The 17953-nt window shown below is 47.4% G+C and overlaps 1 protein-coding gene across 2 annotated transcripts in view; it reads right to left on the bottom strand.

The window, feature by feature from the left end:
* The window catches only part of GLI2 (GLI family zinc finger 2), a 199772-nt gene that overhangs the window by 26937 nt on the left and 154882 nt on the right, over window positions 1-17953 (bottom strand). For both annotated transcript variants that reach the window (XM_005244246.3, XM_027796495.2), the window contains exons 4-7: window positions 15733-15935; window positions 13820-14011; window positions 3122-3323; window positions 538-751 (exon numbers count right to left, since the gene is read on the bottom strand). In XM_005244246.3, the coding sequence (XP_005244303.2) occupies window positions 538-751; window positions 3122-3323; window positions 13820-14011; window positions 15733-15935 (811 nt within the window). The remainder of the gene's footprint in view (window positions 1-537; window positions 752-3121; window positions 3324-13819; window positions 14012-15732; window positions 15936-17953) is intronic.

Raw genomic sequence — 17953 nt, 5'->3', positions numbered from 1 at the left:
ACAGTAAGTAAAATGGCTAGAGGTCCTCAGTAGGATGCACTTATTTGTTAAAGAGAAAAGGAATAAGGTGTTTTAAGACCACTGGCATGGTTCATGTCAATAAGAAAAAAGGAAGGAGGGATTGGTGAAGGAACTGATGAAGCTTGGTTCACAGTGAGCAGGCACTTACCTGGCAAAACTTTCCAGCATGTGCTGAATTCCCTCTACCTGAATAGCACATGACTCATGTTCAAGGAGGTTTGCTGCCTGAGATGACCCTGCATATCATGTTCAGTGCTTTGATGGATCAAGGCCTTTGGTTTCTGCATGGGTAGTATGTGTGTGCAAGGAAGGGAGATAGGTGCAAAATTTGGCTGTGACTAGACCAGAAACTCTTTGTCAGGAGGAAGAAAAAGCAATGTAAAGGGAGAGCATGAGCAAGTGGAGAGCAGATAAAACTCCCACAAGCACCATGCAGGGCACCTCCCAACACATGGAGAACGTGCCTCCATTTCCCTGTGTGCCATGCACAGAGAGAGCCAGGATGGCCACCCCTACCTGGCTGGAGTCAGAGATGCAGTTGCTGTTGCTGCTGATCTGTGCCGGCGGTGGGTTGACGGAGATGACTGCCATGTGCTGCCGTGGGGGGAAGGTTGGGGATGGCTGGATCAGGGGAGGAGTGTGTCCAAAGGCTGAGCTCAGGCCTCTCTGCTGCGTCAGGATCTGCTGGTATGTCACAGGGTTGATGGGGTGGGGGAAGCTGAACGCTGGACTGCAGCAACAAGAGGAGGAAGAATGATGAGGAGTTATTTTAAACGGCATTTATCACATTAGCTAGTGACTGATTCAAGTTTGGCTTCCTGAAGACTCCAGGAGACAGCCCGCATTGTCCCAGCTAGATGCCTTCAATGCCATGAAAAGCCTGACAGCCTGCTTTACTTCAAAGACAGGATTTGTCTCGTGTGTGCCTCAGTGAACTTGTGAAGCATTTCGACCCATGTATCTGACTGTAATTTCTTTGCTTCCTATGTTTCAAAACAGCCAAAGCCCTTGGCAGGGAGTGCACAAGAGCATGGGACTTGGACACATCTGGCTTTGGAGCCCCCAAGGCTCCCAGGCTTCCTGCAGACTCACACCTTGGGGTTTTGCTGCCCTGGATATAAAAAAACAGCATCACCTGGCCCAGGTCACAGTGGGGATGAATAACTATTCATTTAACACAGTCCAGAACCATGCAGTTTACTCTGCATTTGGGTGAGGGGGATGCTGGCTCAGGGGACTGCTGAAGAATGTCACCTTTCATATGTAGGTCACTGGTTCATCTCCAATCTGGGTCAGCAGTGACCAGACACACCACCAGCTCCAGGCTGCTTGGGCGCTAACTGGGGGCAACGGGTCTGAACCAGGATGCAGCAGTTGCCAGCATACAAAGCTCTGCTTTTGGAAGGAAGGGGTTCGCTCCCAGGGGTGAGTCCCCTCGGCAGAGATGGAGACGCACAAGAAACGCTGTGCTCCCTGTACTCTAGGCGGGCGATGCACAAACCATAGACTCTCAGCCCCAAAATCAATTATTTGCCACCTTTAAGAGATGGCCATCCTGAACCCTTACCCTCATGGTATTTTGATCACATCACTAAAACTGCCCGTGCTGTGAGTGCTCAGCAAACGGGGCCATAATTAGCAGCACGCTTCATTTCCAATTTTGCTTTTAGAGAAAATACTTATTGCTGGTGACCATACAGCTAGAATTTCTGTTCCAAACCAGTTAATGACAGCTTGATCAAAAGAATAAAGGGCAAAAATCACTACAGTGTAAAAGAGCTCTGGGAGGTAAATACGCACTGCAGCAAATGAGGTGTGATGTCAGGCTGCTGCACAGCTTTGTTACGATACAGCAAAGTCCAAAAATGACTTTCAGAACTGCTACTGGGATCTGGATCTGAGTGGGTTATAAAGGATTTAATTGCTGCCACTAAGACATTGTTAAAACAATAACAAAAAAATCTTTTCACCCCAAATAGCTGACAGTTATCCTGTTATATACGTAACCCAGTTTACAATTCTTGACCTTTAAGATGCACCTTTAGAACACCGAGAAGTTTCGAATTCTATATTATTACTTGATTATTCCCTTGGAGTCCAACAACTGTCCGATGGGTCAGACTCAGCACTCTACAGTTATTCCCTTGGAGTCCAACAACTGTCCGATGGGTCAGACTCAGCACTCTACAGTTTGTTGAAAATACCAGATGCTACCCTGAAAAGCTTAAAATCTGAGTGGAAGAAGAGATGCTACAGGTATGCCCAGTTAACAACAACAGGTGAAAAGACTAGAAAAATATGATTACCAAAAAATCAGTTGCAATTTGTTTAAATCAGTGTTCTGTTTGATTTAAATTCAGTTTCTGAAGGATGGTGCTGGATAAAGTAACTTACAAAATTAATGCTACAGTTACTAATGGCAATATCTCTGTTTTCCCCTACAAGTTTTAGGAGTACATGATCTTTATAAAAGCTTGCTTTGCAACATCAGTATTAATTAGAGCTAACATTTTTAACAGTTAAGTAATAAAAGGAGTAATAACATTGTGAAACCTGGGTGAAGCAATCACGGCAGGAATTGACAACAGTGAGCTGCCTAATGTAAGTGGTTTTTAATTAAGATTTGAACAAAACTTTACTCAAGGGCTTAGATTTGTTTTAAATATGTTTTTAGCATTAGACTCTTCAATCTGCAGAGGCAATATATTTTTTTTAAAGATTGTGGGCCAACAATATGGACGATACTTTGAGGCAATCTCCTAAAACTGAGGGTTTCTTAACCAGTCCAACTGCTCACAATGAACGTTTTGTTAGATGAACTTATTCCCTGTTTCTGCTTGCAGGAAGGCATGATCATAGTGTAATTACTGGAAACCTGGTAACCAATAATCCCAATCCAGCAACTCCCCCCTGCCCCATATGGCACAAAGTACCCTTCCACATGCAAAACCAGGTGGGGGCTTTGATTTAATACACTACACAGCCCCAGTGCACAAAAGCAGAAGTTGCAAGGAAGGGGGGGGGTTCCCTTGCTGAAAGATCACCCCTCCTTTCGGAGGGATGCTTATGCAGCTGCACAGAGCCAGTCCCAGAGCTTTACCTGATTGTCCCAGCAGATAAATGGCCGTAGGAGCCACTTGCTGCTGAACTGCTTCTGGAGTTGTTGATATACGCCACAAGAGAGTTTGGGGAGGTCCTGATCATTGTCTGGAGATCAATGCTGGCGTCGGACAGCGGGGAGATGGACAGGGCTCGTTTTCGGCTTAATCTCGGAGTCACCCGTGGGCTCGAAAACCGGGACACTGTAGGAAAGAGAACCTTTGTCAGACAAAACCAGCGGGCTGCTGCCTTCCTGCAGGGTGGCAGGAGGTGCTGAGACCTGCTGCACTTGTGACTGCTGTGGGATGTTCAGGAGCCAGGAGCAGCGCAGGGACCAGCTCCACTTCGACGTGAGGCTTCCTCTCCCCTGGGCGCTGAACAACAGGGGTCAGGCAGCACCGTGAATGTCCGCTTGCTTCGCCCTCCTTGGGGGATAAACAGAAGCCTGTCCATCACCCCCTTTCATCAGCACTAAATTAACTTAAAATTAAAAAGGAAAAGGCCCTGCAAGGTTTCCATGAGTGCAGCCGTCCCTTTGACTCGGTGGCAGCAGCAGCAGCGGGCCAGAAGAGCCGCACGTCAGAGCCGGGGCAACCCTTGGAAATGGCGTGTGCACTTGTGTGCGGAGGGAACGGAAACCAAACAAGCGCGAGCACAATGCTGGCCATCCAATTAATGAAGGAGGCGAGGCTCCAGGAGCTCCAAAAGTAAATTAAGAGTTTTAAGAAAACCAATTTGGCAGCTCAGGCACAAAGTTCAAGCTCTCCCCCTCCGAGGGGACCTGCCAGTGCCTGGACCCTATTAGCAATTGTCAATCATTCAGGCATGAAGTCATTTCCAATGCTGCCAGTCCCGTTTGTGGATCTGCAATACATGGCGAGTTACTACTGTATGAATTTGGCCTCTCCCAGCGTTTCAGCACTGCTAACTGGAACGACTGACTTCATCCGGAGGAAACTCTGCCCAGGCCTGACCCACCTGCAAATCGCTGGGGTGGCATGGACAGGATCTGGGGATGGGCCGTATCACAATATTTACCAATACCAGGGTACCAGATGCAAAGCCTGACCAACCCCTAGCCCTGTGTGGCATGGCTTATTCCTCCAAAGCAATGAGAACAGTGTTAAGGTCACCTGTTTTTTTTTTTTTTAAAAAGATTTCTAAGGGTAAAATGTGCCACTCAGGCATAAGGTCTTGCTGGTAACCCCCACCATCCACCCAGGGATGCAGGAAGGCTCAGCTGCTCCAGCTCCTTCCCTTGATGAGCGCAGCACTGTATTACTACCCGGCTTTTCCCGCGGCTGTCTCCCCAGAAAGCTTCCTGTGGGTATATCCTATTAAACACTGTGAATAAAACAGTAACTTGCCCAGACAGGCAATATGAGCTATTTTCCCCTAGTTGGCTGGAGGGATGGATTTAGGTTGTATATCACCAAATACAAGCCTGGCACTTTCCAAGAGCATAAACTTTCTGTCCTGACGACAGTGCTGGTATGTGAGAAGGTGAATGGGATGTACAAGGAGGTAAAATATATCCTGCCAGCATGACCAAATAGTTCCTTGATTTGTGTTGGCTCACAGAAGTTTATGTCAACATTTCCTTGAGACCAGTGGCTGGGTTGCAGTCTACCAGTCTCCACATGACTCACCAGTGTACCTAATTGGCTCTGTCATTACCATGTCTGGGTGCTGTGTAATCGATGGGGTTTAGTACCACTCTCCCCTTATTTACCCACGATGTCCGCTGTTGCACAAGATAAATGACTTGCCCAAGGTCCCACTCTAAGTCCAAGGCTAAGTTGATACTTGAACCAAGCACTCCTGTGACTTCTGTCCTACACCTAAGAAGCTTCAAGAGTTGCTAGCTGCAATGCTTTTGCTGAAATACTGACAACACTGGGAATTTCTCCTAAAAATCAGATTGTTGCATATATGCTGAACACCTTCTTGGGGTATTTTGTAAACTACATTTTGCAACCTTACAGAGCAGGGAGATGCTAGAAAACATGATTCAAGGATCAGGTATGAAACAGAAAGAGCAGGCAGTGGTCTATAAAAATCACCTCCTGAGCGTTAAAGCTGTCCTGTGATTTGGAGGGACTGGGCTCAAACTTTCCTAACACTTGTGGCTGGCAGACTCCAGCCCCATTGTGCCGTGTTGAGCAGCACTTCCCCTGGGAGCTGGAAAAGGAGCAGTCGCTTTGTAGAGGCACCGTGGATGCAAAACCAAAGTGAGCAAATGAACTCCCCTCAGCAAAGGCTGGCCCTGCCTGAAGGCTGGAGTGGAGCATTCCCAAATTTAACATCTGGTTCATGAAATCTGGGCCCTGCCAGAGCTCTGGACTAAGCAACATGAGGCTTGCTTTGCTCTAGATCATAATGGTCAAAACTGCGCTCTGTCTGCAACACATAAATGTGTTAATGCAATTGATCTGAACTAATTAAACTTTTTCCTTTTCTAACCCCCCCCCCACCTCCAGCCATAAAGCTCTTTGATTCAACACATGAGCCACAACCTGGAAAGACCTGGGTGTTGCTCTCAGTCCTCCCCAGCCTTACGTCCTTAAGCAAGCTGCTGCTTCTTTCTCTGTTTCCCAGTGTCATCTATTTAGATGAGCTCCTTTAGACAGGATTTGTGTTTATTCTGTATGTATGCACCAAATGCAATGGAGTTCCATCTCAGCTGAGTTGTCAGTGTTTCTGTCCTACAAATAATATGCATCTTTCCAGATATAGATATTGTTTTCTGCATTTGCATTCCCACAGTCTCCTCCTTCTCTAACAGAAGGAAGCAGGCCAGATTTGACAGTCATATTTATCTCTGTTACTCCCACACCTCAAGGGAGATCTGTTTATTAATGTGCCACTTCCCTTGATAAATTACTAAATAGAAAGAAAAGCCTTGTACTCATTTCTCGCCGTTGCTTCCCATGATTTATATCCACAGTGCTGGTTCAGCCATTGGTTGCCATTAATTTGCAGAGGGAAGAAGCCCTGATGTCCAACAGAACCCTGGGTTTTAGCAGTGCAACCAACACAGCCACCCCTCCCCGCTGCATACAGGTACGTCATTTTTCCCCCACGTAAAACTCTGCTGGAAGCTGTCAGATCTGCAAGCTGGCCTGGGAATTCTCCAGCCCAAACCCAGTAATATGCATTGCGTTAGTGTCCACTCTAATTTAGATCATGTGAGCACCGTGGGCTATCTGAAATGTTTGGTAGCAGATCCAGTAAGTTGGGCTCGTGCTGTACACAAAAGCCTCTAAGGTCTTACAGGATTCCAGGGAAAGCTGTGACCTAAAATAGTGCTATGGATGAACAATTCCTCTCTTCTCAATGACAGCCTGCCCAAGGTGCCCAGGAAGGGCAGCGTCTGGGAAACGAAAAGGAGTTTAACCACACGAGGAAGTGCTCACTAGTGCATTTAGGAAGAGGGAATCTTTTCAAAATTATTATTCAAAAGCAGATTAGCAACACTGGGATAGTTCTTACTAATAAAATCAGACTAATCTCCTGATCTGAGGTCACTGAGCATGAACATTAAGTGATACCAGGTAGCAGCAAAGATGAGTATTAGTGTAGCTGTACACATAGGCAAGGTCTTTGATTCGGGCTGACTGACAGCCACTTGAATATGTAAGCAAAATCCTCTGTTGCCTGAGGTCCAGTGATGCTTCAAAGGAAAAGCCACATGCAACTTCTTCAGCAGTGACTGTGCCCAGAGAAGTAAATGAAGGTGGGATCCATTTTTCAGACACAGAGATGGAGAGCCTCGGGAGGATTTATCATGGCATTCCCTCTCTTGTCTCCCCTTCAAAAATGCTGACTTATCAAAATGAACAGTGTTAGTTTCAAGACTTTTTTATGTTTGGAAAATATGTTGCAGGAAGTTTCTAAACTGTCAGAGTACCCCCTTCAACACTCTTGAAAGAAAAAAAATCTCGTATTTTTCTATTGTTGCTTTGAAAGATATTTTGTTCAGAAACCGAAAACCATCACAGGTTAAAACAAATTTTAAAATGTCACACATTGAAATAAAAGTAGGAAATTATTCTAAAATTAATTGCACTCATCTACCAGTGTTCCAGTTTTTAAAATTAATCTCACTATGCCTCTCTACCTCAGATGGAGACCTTTTTTATCTTCAGCTTCTTTCCCTTGAATACTACTGAGAGATGGGAAAAGTCTGTCTCACTCAGGTCCAGAAAGAAGTGATGGGCCAAAGCAAAACAAGAAACAAGACAATCCCATGAGATACTCTATCATTGCTTCCTCTGGTGTTTGATAATATTTCCAGCTGAGTACATTTACAGCCAGGATGGGTGGTGACTGTTCCTGTAACAATCCGCTCTACTACTTCTACCTCTCATCTTGAATGAATACCTTTTAAAGGCAGCGGATGCTCTCTATTGACTTCCATGGACTTTGGAATATGGAGCAAATACAAATTTAAAAGCTGACCTAGAGACACTCCTGTCTGAGATACCTCATCTTTACTTTGAAGCTAGTTTTTTCTCACTTGGAAAACATGCTGTGTTTATGCACTCATATTTTGGACATACTAACAGCTTGGTTTTTATTCATTCAATGTATATTAAACAAATTAGCTCTGAATGAAAGAAACCTGATTTTCTTTTTGTTTTTCAAAAGCAAGAGATACCTTCTTAGAATTCAAAACTGTTTCAGATTTCAAGCAAAACAAAAATATTAAGCCAAAAGACTGTCCTCTTCCCTCTCAGAGTAAGGAGGAGATTAAACTAGAGATGTGAACTGGTAAACAGAAGGGTGCAGTAAAGGCTGAGCCCAAAGCTCTGGGCATTAGGGATAGTGTTGTGGATGGCAGCTCATGAAGGTCTGAAGTAAACAAGAACTTTACTGTTGGCTTTTGCCCCCTGTTGCCTCTTCTTACAAAAAGTCAATTCCAGATACATTTTACAGTAGTTTAACTGGTGTGCACTGGCCTTTCCACACCGTTTCATACACAGATCCAGATACACTGACTGTCACAGGCTCAGCTCTACATGCTAGAGAATAAACATAACCCACATATTTTAAGAAACCTTTTAAAAGTGCCTGGAATAACTTTTCAGTAGAAAAAACCTTGGTTTACAGCAGTATTACCTTTGCCAAGCAGAAGTAAATGCCACAGCTCACAACTGAAAGCCATTTCTCTCCTGGGGAGGGATTAAATAGCCCATTTCTAAACTAGTGAATTCAAGGCTGTATTTTCAAGTGGCAGTGGCCACATCTGCCAAATGTCCCAGCCCAGTCCTCCAGCCAGCCTATGGCTGGGAGGAAAGTCCAGATTTCTTGGTAAAAAGGTACAGTTTCCTTGGAAGTTTCCTATGGTGTCTGCAAATTATCACATCCATGAGTTGCTCAGAAACTGGGATTTTCTTCTCAAATTTAAGTTTATCCACAATGGGCCAGAAATGAGCCAAATAGTCAGCTTTTACACATGTGGCAGCTTGTGGTCTGACTCCCGCCGCTGTTCCCAGTGCTGTCGTGCCAAAAGGCAGGATCAGACCCTGGCTCATGTGGGAGGCGGGAGCAGAGGTTCCTGCTCCGACCACTCGATGTGGCTGTGGCCATCAGAAGGACATTACAAGAGATAGTTTTCCTGGAGGGAGACTTCAGACCTTGTATCACACTAGAAATAGTGGCAGCGAAGCCCTCTTGAACGGAAATGCCAGGCACTCAGTGGGAGCTCCTTCGGGGCTCCTTCAAGGCAAGGAAATCTCAGGCATCCCTTTACGGACAAGCATGTTGCTGTGATCTTGACTGCAGAGGAACATCGGGGGAATTGCTTCTGAACAGCTGAGCCCGTAAGGCACGTGGGCTGCAGATGGCCCACCACCCCCTCCTCACTGAAACAACGGCCAGAGCCACTGCTTCCCCTGCATCCCCTGGCCAAGCCCTGGGATAAATACAGCATTAACAACATGGTCCCTCTTCCTGGCCACTCACCAAGAAAACTTCACCCAAAACGTACAGAACTATCCCCTTCCTCCCATCACCAAATTAAATCCACGGGCAGCATAAAACCACAGGATGATCCCTTAATCAATACGCAGCAGCAATAAACTACAAATGCTCTTTGTATAACCAGTTCTTTATTTCCCTCTCCCCTTCTCCAGCGACAACACACCTCTTTCTTAGACTGCAGCAGATGCTGGACATTTGTTCTGGCACCAGATGCTGTCCTGGGACCCTTCTTTCTTCCCTCCCTGGGCCGATCAGCTTTGCAGTTCAAGGAATACTAATGCTTCTCTCAAATCCTCACTGAAAGACAAGGCTGCATTCTTCTACTCCCAATCCACAAGGTAACTGTTTAGACGACCCAACTTGCATATGTAAATTGAATTCTTTAGAAACCAGAGTGCAGCAGGATTCCAGACAGAGTGCTTATGGGATGCTCTGGGACTTTTTCTCTCTTCTGCACATATTTTTCTGGGGAGGAAAACAGCATTGCTGGCTAGAAATGGGTGGGAAATCATTTCCCATTCTCTGAACCTTTTCTGAGATTTCAGCAAGTTTCCATTCTGTGCCGGGACAAAGAAAACAAACCAAAAGAAAAAAAGAACTTTCAGAGTTTTTAAGGAAGCAACTACAGGGCGCGCCGTCTGCCCAGAGTAGCCAACAGCTGGCTTGTTTGGGAAGTCATCTGCCATCCAGCATACCCAGCCTGCAAACCCTGAGCTGCTGGTCCCTCAAATACCAGGCGAGGCACTTCTTTCCTAGGTCGCCATGAGGCTGGGCTGTGTCCGTCCATCCTGATGGAGCAGTCGCTTCACATAAACCTGCTGGAGGAGAGTCCCGAGCTCACCTCTCAAGGCTCATGCCTGCTGACTGCAGTAACCGCTGAGCTGCGCTGCCAGCGCTGCTCCTTACCCTGATGGCTATTAAATCATTTACTTGAAGTAGAAAGGCTCCAACAACACTGACTGAAAGAGGCCAGTGAAGCTGAATCACTGTTTGATTTGGGGAAATAAAGTCCTGCTTGATGATTTGCCCATGTCACAGGCAACTGTGCCAGCTGCTGGTTTGTCGGCTATGCTGAGCTGAACAAAGCCTTTTCCCAGTTAAATTGCTGGTCATGAGTCAAAACATTTGTGATTGCCTTGCACCAGGCAGCAAGAAATAGAGCAGGGATCTCCCTCTAGCTCCAGAATTGGATGAAATGCCATAACAGCACTGCGCGGTCATCCCTGCTGTTGGTAACTGTACGGTTGCAGAGACCCATGCAGCCCTCCTGAGCTGAGTGACCACCTCTGTGCAGCACTGCTTGGATGTACGTTGAACTCAAGTTGTTTTCCCCATCCCCTGACTCAGCATGGACAACCCAATCACACTTTTAACATTGGGCAAACAGAAGTGATGGATTTAAAGATGATCTCTGCTTCCACCCTGGCCATGAGAGCCTTATTCTGAAAGATCTGGATCTTGTTCCTAGAGCTGCCACCGCTCTGCTCACTGATCATTTGATCTCCTTTCTCTTCAGGGTCTCCAGTGATGAAGTAGCTTTGTTTAGTACAGTAGTTTTGAGACCTTGTGGTGTACAGGGCTATAACAGTACAAACATCGAGTCAGTCTGGATATGCTCCTCTTGAGAGCAAATGGCACCTCCCAAGAGCTGAGGGTAATCACCAGAGCTCTTGTGATTAGGAAAAAAAAACCACGTTGGATGTACTAAACATGCTTAGAAAGTTGTAGTCATCTCCAGTTTCAAAAGACTGTGCTCTCCATCAGTCTTTTCTGCCCCAAGGATGCTCTTGTGCAACCACTCTGTCACCTGGAATAATCTACCATGTGACGCTTACTTCTAGAAGAGAAATGCAAGATTGTTTTGATCTGGTGAATAGATCCTGTAAATTAGTCTCAAAAGTGACCTACCAGCAATGTTGTGGCATTAGAAAGTGGTTAACTTCTGATTTGAAAGTGTAGGTTTTCCAGAAAATGTATTTAAGCCTGTAGTCAAACTCCACTTTTGGATTTAGCGTCCCTGTTTGGATGACAGAATGAAACAGGACAGCTAACTGAAGGGTAATTTAGTCTTCACTGGGACTGGCCTGAAGACCCCAGCAGTCTGGTACATAAAACTTCAATTTGGTCTGCTTTAGTGGTTAACTACTTTTAGCTGCACAGGGAAAACCCTGCTAAAAAGATGCAGTTTTGGGGCACCCTAGCTCAGCCACCATTTAAACACTCAGCAGAGCTGACAACACGGTTGGTACCAACAAGCTCCAGCCAACACCTATGTCCTGTTATTTTTCCTGACCCTAGACACCTGATGGGATGAGAAAACACTGACAAACATGGAGGCACTGAGAAATTCTCCAAGAAATGCAATTACAGCAACCAGAAGGGCCCAGCTATGTGCCTGTGGAAGAACTACCATACCGAGGCTCCCACGGACCTGCAGATATTTGGAGGTAACATGACACTGAATAGGCCAGTTTTAGTACATGCTTATTGGCTGCTTTTTCTTTTGCAGGTGCCTGCATTTTCAGCAAACTAATTCTTGTAAAGTTCATATGTTCTGGGGCTCTCTGAGAAGAAGGCGGCTGCCTGAATGACAGATGCTGTGAGGTGGTGACTCATTGGGGTTTTATGCATGCTACTGATATTCTTGTCTCAGAAAAACACCATAAGAGGATGCTTTGTTAAATTATCCTTCCAACTATTTACTTAGGCTCCGCTGATTTGAATTTTTGAAATAACTTTCTAAAAAGAGAGGGAGACTCTGGCTCCTCAGCCAGTCTTTCAGAGCCATCCATGTTAGTCTCCACCTTGAAAACGCACAATTCTTTCTTCTCTCCATCTGACAGAAAAACCCAAACACATAGACCAGAGACTGGCACTGGTCTGCTGCTCCTTTTCACATTCTTAAAAAGTAGGCTTCCAGTGTCTCATGTCACATCCTCATGTCGTTTGAAAGTGTTCATCTCACACAGGGCACGTGAAGGCCCAGAAAAGGCTTTTCAGTTATTCATCAATAAAGCTTTACTGAAAGATCAAAATAAATGCTTGGTGAGCCCTGGCTTTGCAGTGAATGATGGTTATGAGCTTGGCTGCATGAAACTGGGACCTTTGATAAGTGATTTACTTTAGAGTTGTTCTCAGGAGAAGGCAAACAGTGAGAAAGTTTTCTGCCAAGGGGAGTATCTCAGAGGACTTCAGATAAAGGCTGATCTTCAGCAAACGAGAGGACGAACATCCTGGTGTGCCGAGAGTCAGCCTGCACTAGCATGAAAGCAGTTGTGTTTGCTTCCCTTACTGGCTGTTTATCTGGCACATCAGTGAGGCACTGCTGGTCAGAGATGGACTAATAAGGAGGCAAGGAGGAAGGAGTCTCGTTCATGAGTCCAAGGAGAACTTGGCAGGGCTGGTTTGCACCCATCTGCTTTAACCACAGACATTAACCCTTTGGAGGGAAGACAGAGCAGTCTTACTGATCAGCTGTTTTGTAGCAGAGAAGCCCGGAATGTATTTTGGGTGTTAGAGGCAGGCTGTGCTCTCCCTTTCAGACTGGGATCCAGGTTCCCGATTAATCTAGGAATTGGCAGCAGAAAATGACTATTCAGGTAAAACTTCCACAGCAGCTGCAGAAGAGAAATTGTTTTTTCATTCAAAATATCTAGAAGCCCCCATCAGTGAACAGCCAGAACAGCTTTTATCATTCCAAACCAGTCACTTTACGAAGCAGCAAGACCGCAAAGTCTTTCATCTTAAAAGCTCAACAACAGAAACTTTGAAGCGGTAATGAAACGATGCAGATCTCCACTCCAAAAACTTATAATGGTCCACAGGCAAATCTGAAGGCAGCCCAGGAAACAGAAGCCGGAATCTGAAAGTCAAGCCGAGACTTCTCTTTCTTGCAGCAGAAATAATCTCCAAACTGCCCTTTGTAATATTTGTGCAACTCCAGTTCTTACAAGATGTGGCATAAAACGAAAGGAAAGAAATTTCTAACAGCTTTAAAAATCATTTGGACCTCAGATACACTTCCGGATAGACTTTACCCATCCCACCAGGGCAGCGGTCAGGCTGCAGGGGTGACTCAGCACCGCAGTGCCTAGTGTGATTTTATTTCTTCTTCATTTAGTCAGGAGCAAGAGCTTTCTGGGTTTATAATGTCTGATACTAGCATAAATACCACATTCCTGCATTTTTTTTTTCTCCCACAAAGTACTAACATATCCTCTCCACTGTGGCTCCCCGTTAACATATTTTTTCTCCTTGGGGATCTGAGAAGTTCCAACCAAGATGAGAGGTCCATCGTGCCGAGCATGGTTATGCATGGAAACGGCCAGCCTTTGCCCCAGTTACTAACCAGGCTGAACATGGGGTGGGATGGGGAGCCAGAGATGGAGCTTGCACCCAGGAACACTGCGGTCATCCATGACTAAAGCAGTGGGATGGCAGCAAAGCCCTGCCCACTGGACCAGCCTGTCTCCTACCCATGCAGCAGCCATGCCGTCCTCCCAAAGAGGCCACAATGCATGTATTTTAAATTATATATATTTCATACATATATATATGGAACAAGGTGACATTTTAAGCCAAAAATTAGAGTGCAGCACCTGTGGGTTTCGGCAGGGCAGAATGACCATGCATAACAACCTCCACTGGGAGGACAGCCCAGTCCATCTGCCCCCAAACTTCAACTGTGCCAGGGAGGACCCAGACCGCTACTCACCATCGACAGGGCTGAGGTAATCATGGAGGTGGGCTGTGCTGGCTGCTCCCCCGCTCTGCATCAGGAGGTCCCCGTAGGGGTTTGGGTGGCCGGCCATCAGCGTCATTTGGTGGTAGTAGTCGGCAGGGTTGGCTCCTGGTGGCGGTGGGGGAAGCCCGAAGAGACCTCGCTCCTTCAGGTGCTCGTGAGCCACTGCCGGAGCCACGGATGAGGAGGAAAACATGGGGAGAAGATTCCCACTGCAATGTTAGACCTCGGCACTGACGTTGGCGGCCCCGTCTCCACCCAGTGCCCCCCACCAGCCCCGGCTGCACGGCTCGGAGTAGGGCTCTCGTGACGTGTGCTTGGGCGTGCTTCTGCGGACAAAAGAAACTAAGCTGGGGCCTCTGCATTCCTCCATTTCCGCAAATTTATAAACAATCTCTCGTTCCCCCTTCTAATAATCCTCCCATTCGGACGCAGCTGGCACCCCGGGGAGGGGGGAGAGGGCCCAGCCCGCCAGCAGCAGTAACCCTGTCAGCATTAACATCTCTGCCTATTAGAAAGGAAAGACAAATGCAGCCCAGTTCCCGATAGCAGCGTGAGGAAATTAAAGCCAAGGTCTAATGCATAGAGCTAGGTTTAGTGTCTGGCAGCATAAAACCATTTTGGCTGCCAAAGCCAATTACGCTCACTTTCTCCCAGCTGTAATTTTTCAAACCTGCCTCCCCACCCGCTTGCCCCATTAACTTATTTACCACTGCCTTAAAAAAAAAAAAAAAAAAAAGAAAAAAGAAAGAGTAAAAGGAAAAGCAAAGCAACCCAGAACACAATGCCTTTTTTTCACAGCAAACAATGAAATTGGCTTTGGAAGGAGAGGACGGGGCAGAGAACACGCACACCAGACATCAGACCTCTCTGCAGCGGGCAGCTGGGAGTTTGGATGACGTTTTGGGGGAGGGAAGAAGACGTATGCATTTCCCCATCACTCTAGTGATGGTTTTTTTAGCCATAGAAGATGGTTTTATGCTGCCAGGCACTAAACCAGGGGCCTTGTTGCTCTCTGGTGCTTTGCTTTGCGGCGGAGAAGGGCTGCTGGCCCCTGCAGCAGCTGGGAGGCCGAGAGATACTGGGGTTTGCCGGGCGTGCAGAGAGCGGGTCCCCAAAGCCTGGCTGCTCCCTGGGCACTGAGCCAGCCGTCTGCAGCTATGTAATGAAGCACTTCTGACGAAGTAAGACATGACTTGCACCTCCCCAAGTGAAAGCAGAGCCGCCATGCATTTTCCCCTTTCCCTGTTTGGCCATTTTTGTCCCCAGCTTTCGGCTACAGGGTCTGCTGGGGCTCAGCGAACACCACCACCTCTGCACGCACCCGGCGCCAGCTCCCCGTGCCAGCTCCCTGCATGTGCTCACCTTCCCCAGAAGCTGTTGCAGGGCAGCTCGGGAGGAAGGAGGAAGAAAATATGTCCCTTCTCCTTCACACAGGAGCCATCCTGCCCCAACACAAAGCCAACAGGGGATAACCCAGCTGGCATTGCCTCATCTCTGCAACGTCAGTCCCAGCCAGGCCAGGCAGCCAGAGCGACTGTGACCCTCACTGGGGGAAGCAGGACTCCCAGTAGAGACATAGGAGTGGGGAAGCTCATAAGAGAGCCGACAGCACTGCAGAAAGGAACGTACTTTAAGCAAAATATTTATAATATGATCCAGCAGTAATAGCTATTCTCACGCTCTGCTTTCTCAGTGCAATGATGCAAAACAAATGTGTAGTTAAAGGGAAGGGGGGTTGGGGGGAACCAAAAAGAAAAAGAGACAGCTCTCCCACTTCAGAGAGCAGCTGCAGAGCCTTTGCAGCTGTAAATCCCCAGGTTTTAGGGAATTTCAGTACTGGTGAGCTACAAAATTGCTGCAGTACCAGTAGCACAGCATCTTACCGTCAGCAGGGCTGAGGCCCCTGGCAGCAGAGATGACGGAGAGCGTGGGGCTGCCGTGGACAGAGCGGAGGTAGTGCTCCATGTGGGGTGCCACGTAGGGGTGCGGTGGGCTGAAGGGCGACTCGCCAGGCCCGGTGGGGTGTGGAGACAGGCGGATGAGGGAGATGTCAGAGATGACGGGGCTGCCACTCAGAGGAGGAGGCCTGGGAAGGAAACAGAGACACGCTGTCACTCCCAGCCACCCAGGGCGGGCACAGCCGCCTGCCACCCTTCTCCCTCCTGCCCCACCACCATCTTTGCCTGTGAGGAAGGAGTTCAAGCACATGGTGGGGAAAAAAACTCCTCTCTTGGCGTTCATGGAGTCTGAAGCCAGTGCAAGCTTCCTGCAGACCCACACCCTCATTGCAGTAAATATGTATTTGTGCAAGGTGGCTCACCCCAGCTGGGCTGCTGTAAAAAGGGGCACGAGCTGCTTCAGGCAGTGCCTGCACACCATCTCCTTGCACAGGGTGGTTTGCAGGCTCCTCACTGCCCCTGGGTATCCTGATGTTCAATGCTATGTGCAGACAGCGCCCTGGACAAGGCTGCCAGTCAAAGGATGCAAACGGCGCAAGGAGTACATGGATGATCAAGGCAAGCCGTGCTCTGCTCGGCCCAGCATGCATGGCTCAGCCAGTGCCAGCAGAGAAGCCCTCCCCGCCTGCGTCCATCACGGCTTGCACAAACCTCCTTGACAAGTCGGCGGTACGGTTCAGAGGGCAAAAGTTCACGAGAGGTTTTATTGCATGCTTTCTGGGGGCCACCTCTGTTAAATCCCTCAGATCTTCCTCAGGCCAAGTGCTACCTGAGAAAGAAGTCAGGAACTGCTGAGGGATTCAGCAGGTAAGAAAAAAAAGAGTCGCAGACATGTTTCAACACTTGAGCCGTTTTTGCAGGGTGAGCAAGGATGGAAGAGAAAGCGCACGGACATCTGCCAGACACGTCTCCTACTGCACCCTCCAGCCTCTTAAACAAACCACAGAGGGTGCAAGGAGGGGAGAAAAAGTTACACGCCCTGACCTGAGAAGCAGAAAATCTGAGCTAGACACCAAAAGAGGCAGAGCTGTCATTAGGCAAAACAAAAGAGCAAAATCTGTTTTGCATTAGTGCTCTCTGTACTCACAGACTGCTGGAAGAGGAACTGGTGTGGAGATGCAGGTCATGGCAGGGACGGCGTTCGTCCCTGGCTGGGTGCTTTGGCAAAGCTGAGGGAGATGGATGTGGACCCCATGAGGCTGTACCCCAGACACAGGAGGCCATAAGGATTCAGAGGTCAGGGATCTGGGACACGGGCTGAGCTAAGGGACAGTATTACAAAGGTCCTTCCCCAAGGATATCCAAATATGCCACTAGTGAGTGCATGTAAGATCTGTCTCTCCATACACAAACAACCACAATGCTCAGACATGCCACCTGCACCTCAGGATCTCAGTCCCACCCTGTCTTATCAACAGCTCAGGTGTATTTTAATTTATTTGTAATACTTGCATATCAACAAAACCACACAGAAATGTAATATAAGCTTTGCAGACTTATTCAGCAGTTTACGAGCACGTTTGTCTTTGTTTGATCTTCTGCATGTTTCTCTGTCTTTCTGATAAATTAGTAAACCTTGTGGCTTTTTGAACACTTTCTGCTGATGGGTAGTAAATTAAATGCCTTTTAAAATATTTATAGTTCAAAGTACTTTCCTGTAGCAATACACTCTGTGGCTGACTAGTGTGAAATACAAGGCAGTGAAAACCTATCAGATACAAAGGGCTTGCGGAGGTGTGCAGCCACCGACACACATGCGCTCGTTGGACCCAGACTGGGGTTTTGCTAGAGGAATACCCACCAGCACTGAGCCTGTTTTCTTTTACAGCACTGAAAAACAAACTTATGATGGCACGGCAACTTCAGACCTCATAACCTCCCCACCTGTGTTGCCATGGCCTTTTGCCACCAAAATTATGGGGTGACCAAAGTCCCTCTCCAAGTCACTCTGGGGTGCCTCTTGCCATGACGTCAGCCACGGCAGCAGCAGGCTCAGGAAAGCCGCACTCAAGGCCGCCGGGGCTGGTTTCTGTCGAGGCTGCTCATAAAGGTGGTCGAGCACGGAGCCGACCAATTTATTTCTACCGGGGAGGAGGGAGAAGTGAATCAAAGTCTCTGTTCCAGATTTAGTTTCAATTCATTTCTA

Source organism: Falco peregrinus, chromosome 8, assembly GCF_023634155.1.
Source record: "Falco peregrinus isolate bFalPer1 chromosome 8, bFalPer1.pri, whole genome shotgun sequence".
Classification (NCBI taxonomy): Eukaryota; Metazoa; Chordata; class Aves; order Falconiformes; family Falconidae; genus Falco; species Falco peregrinus.
Note: the sequence above shows the minus strand (reverse complement) of the source record. Positions and strands in the feature narration are given on the sequence as shown.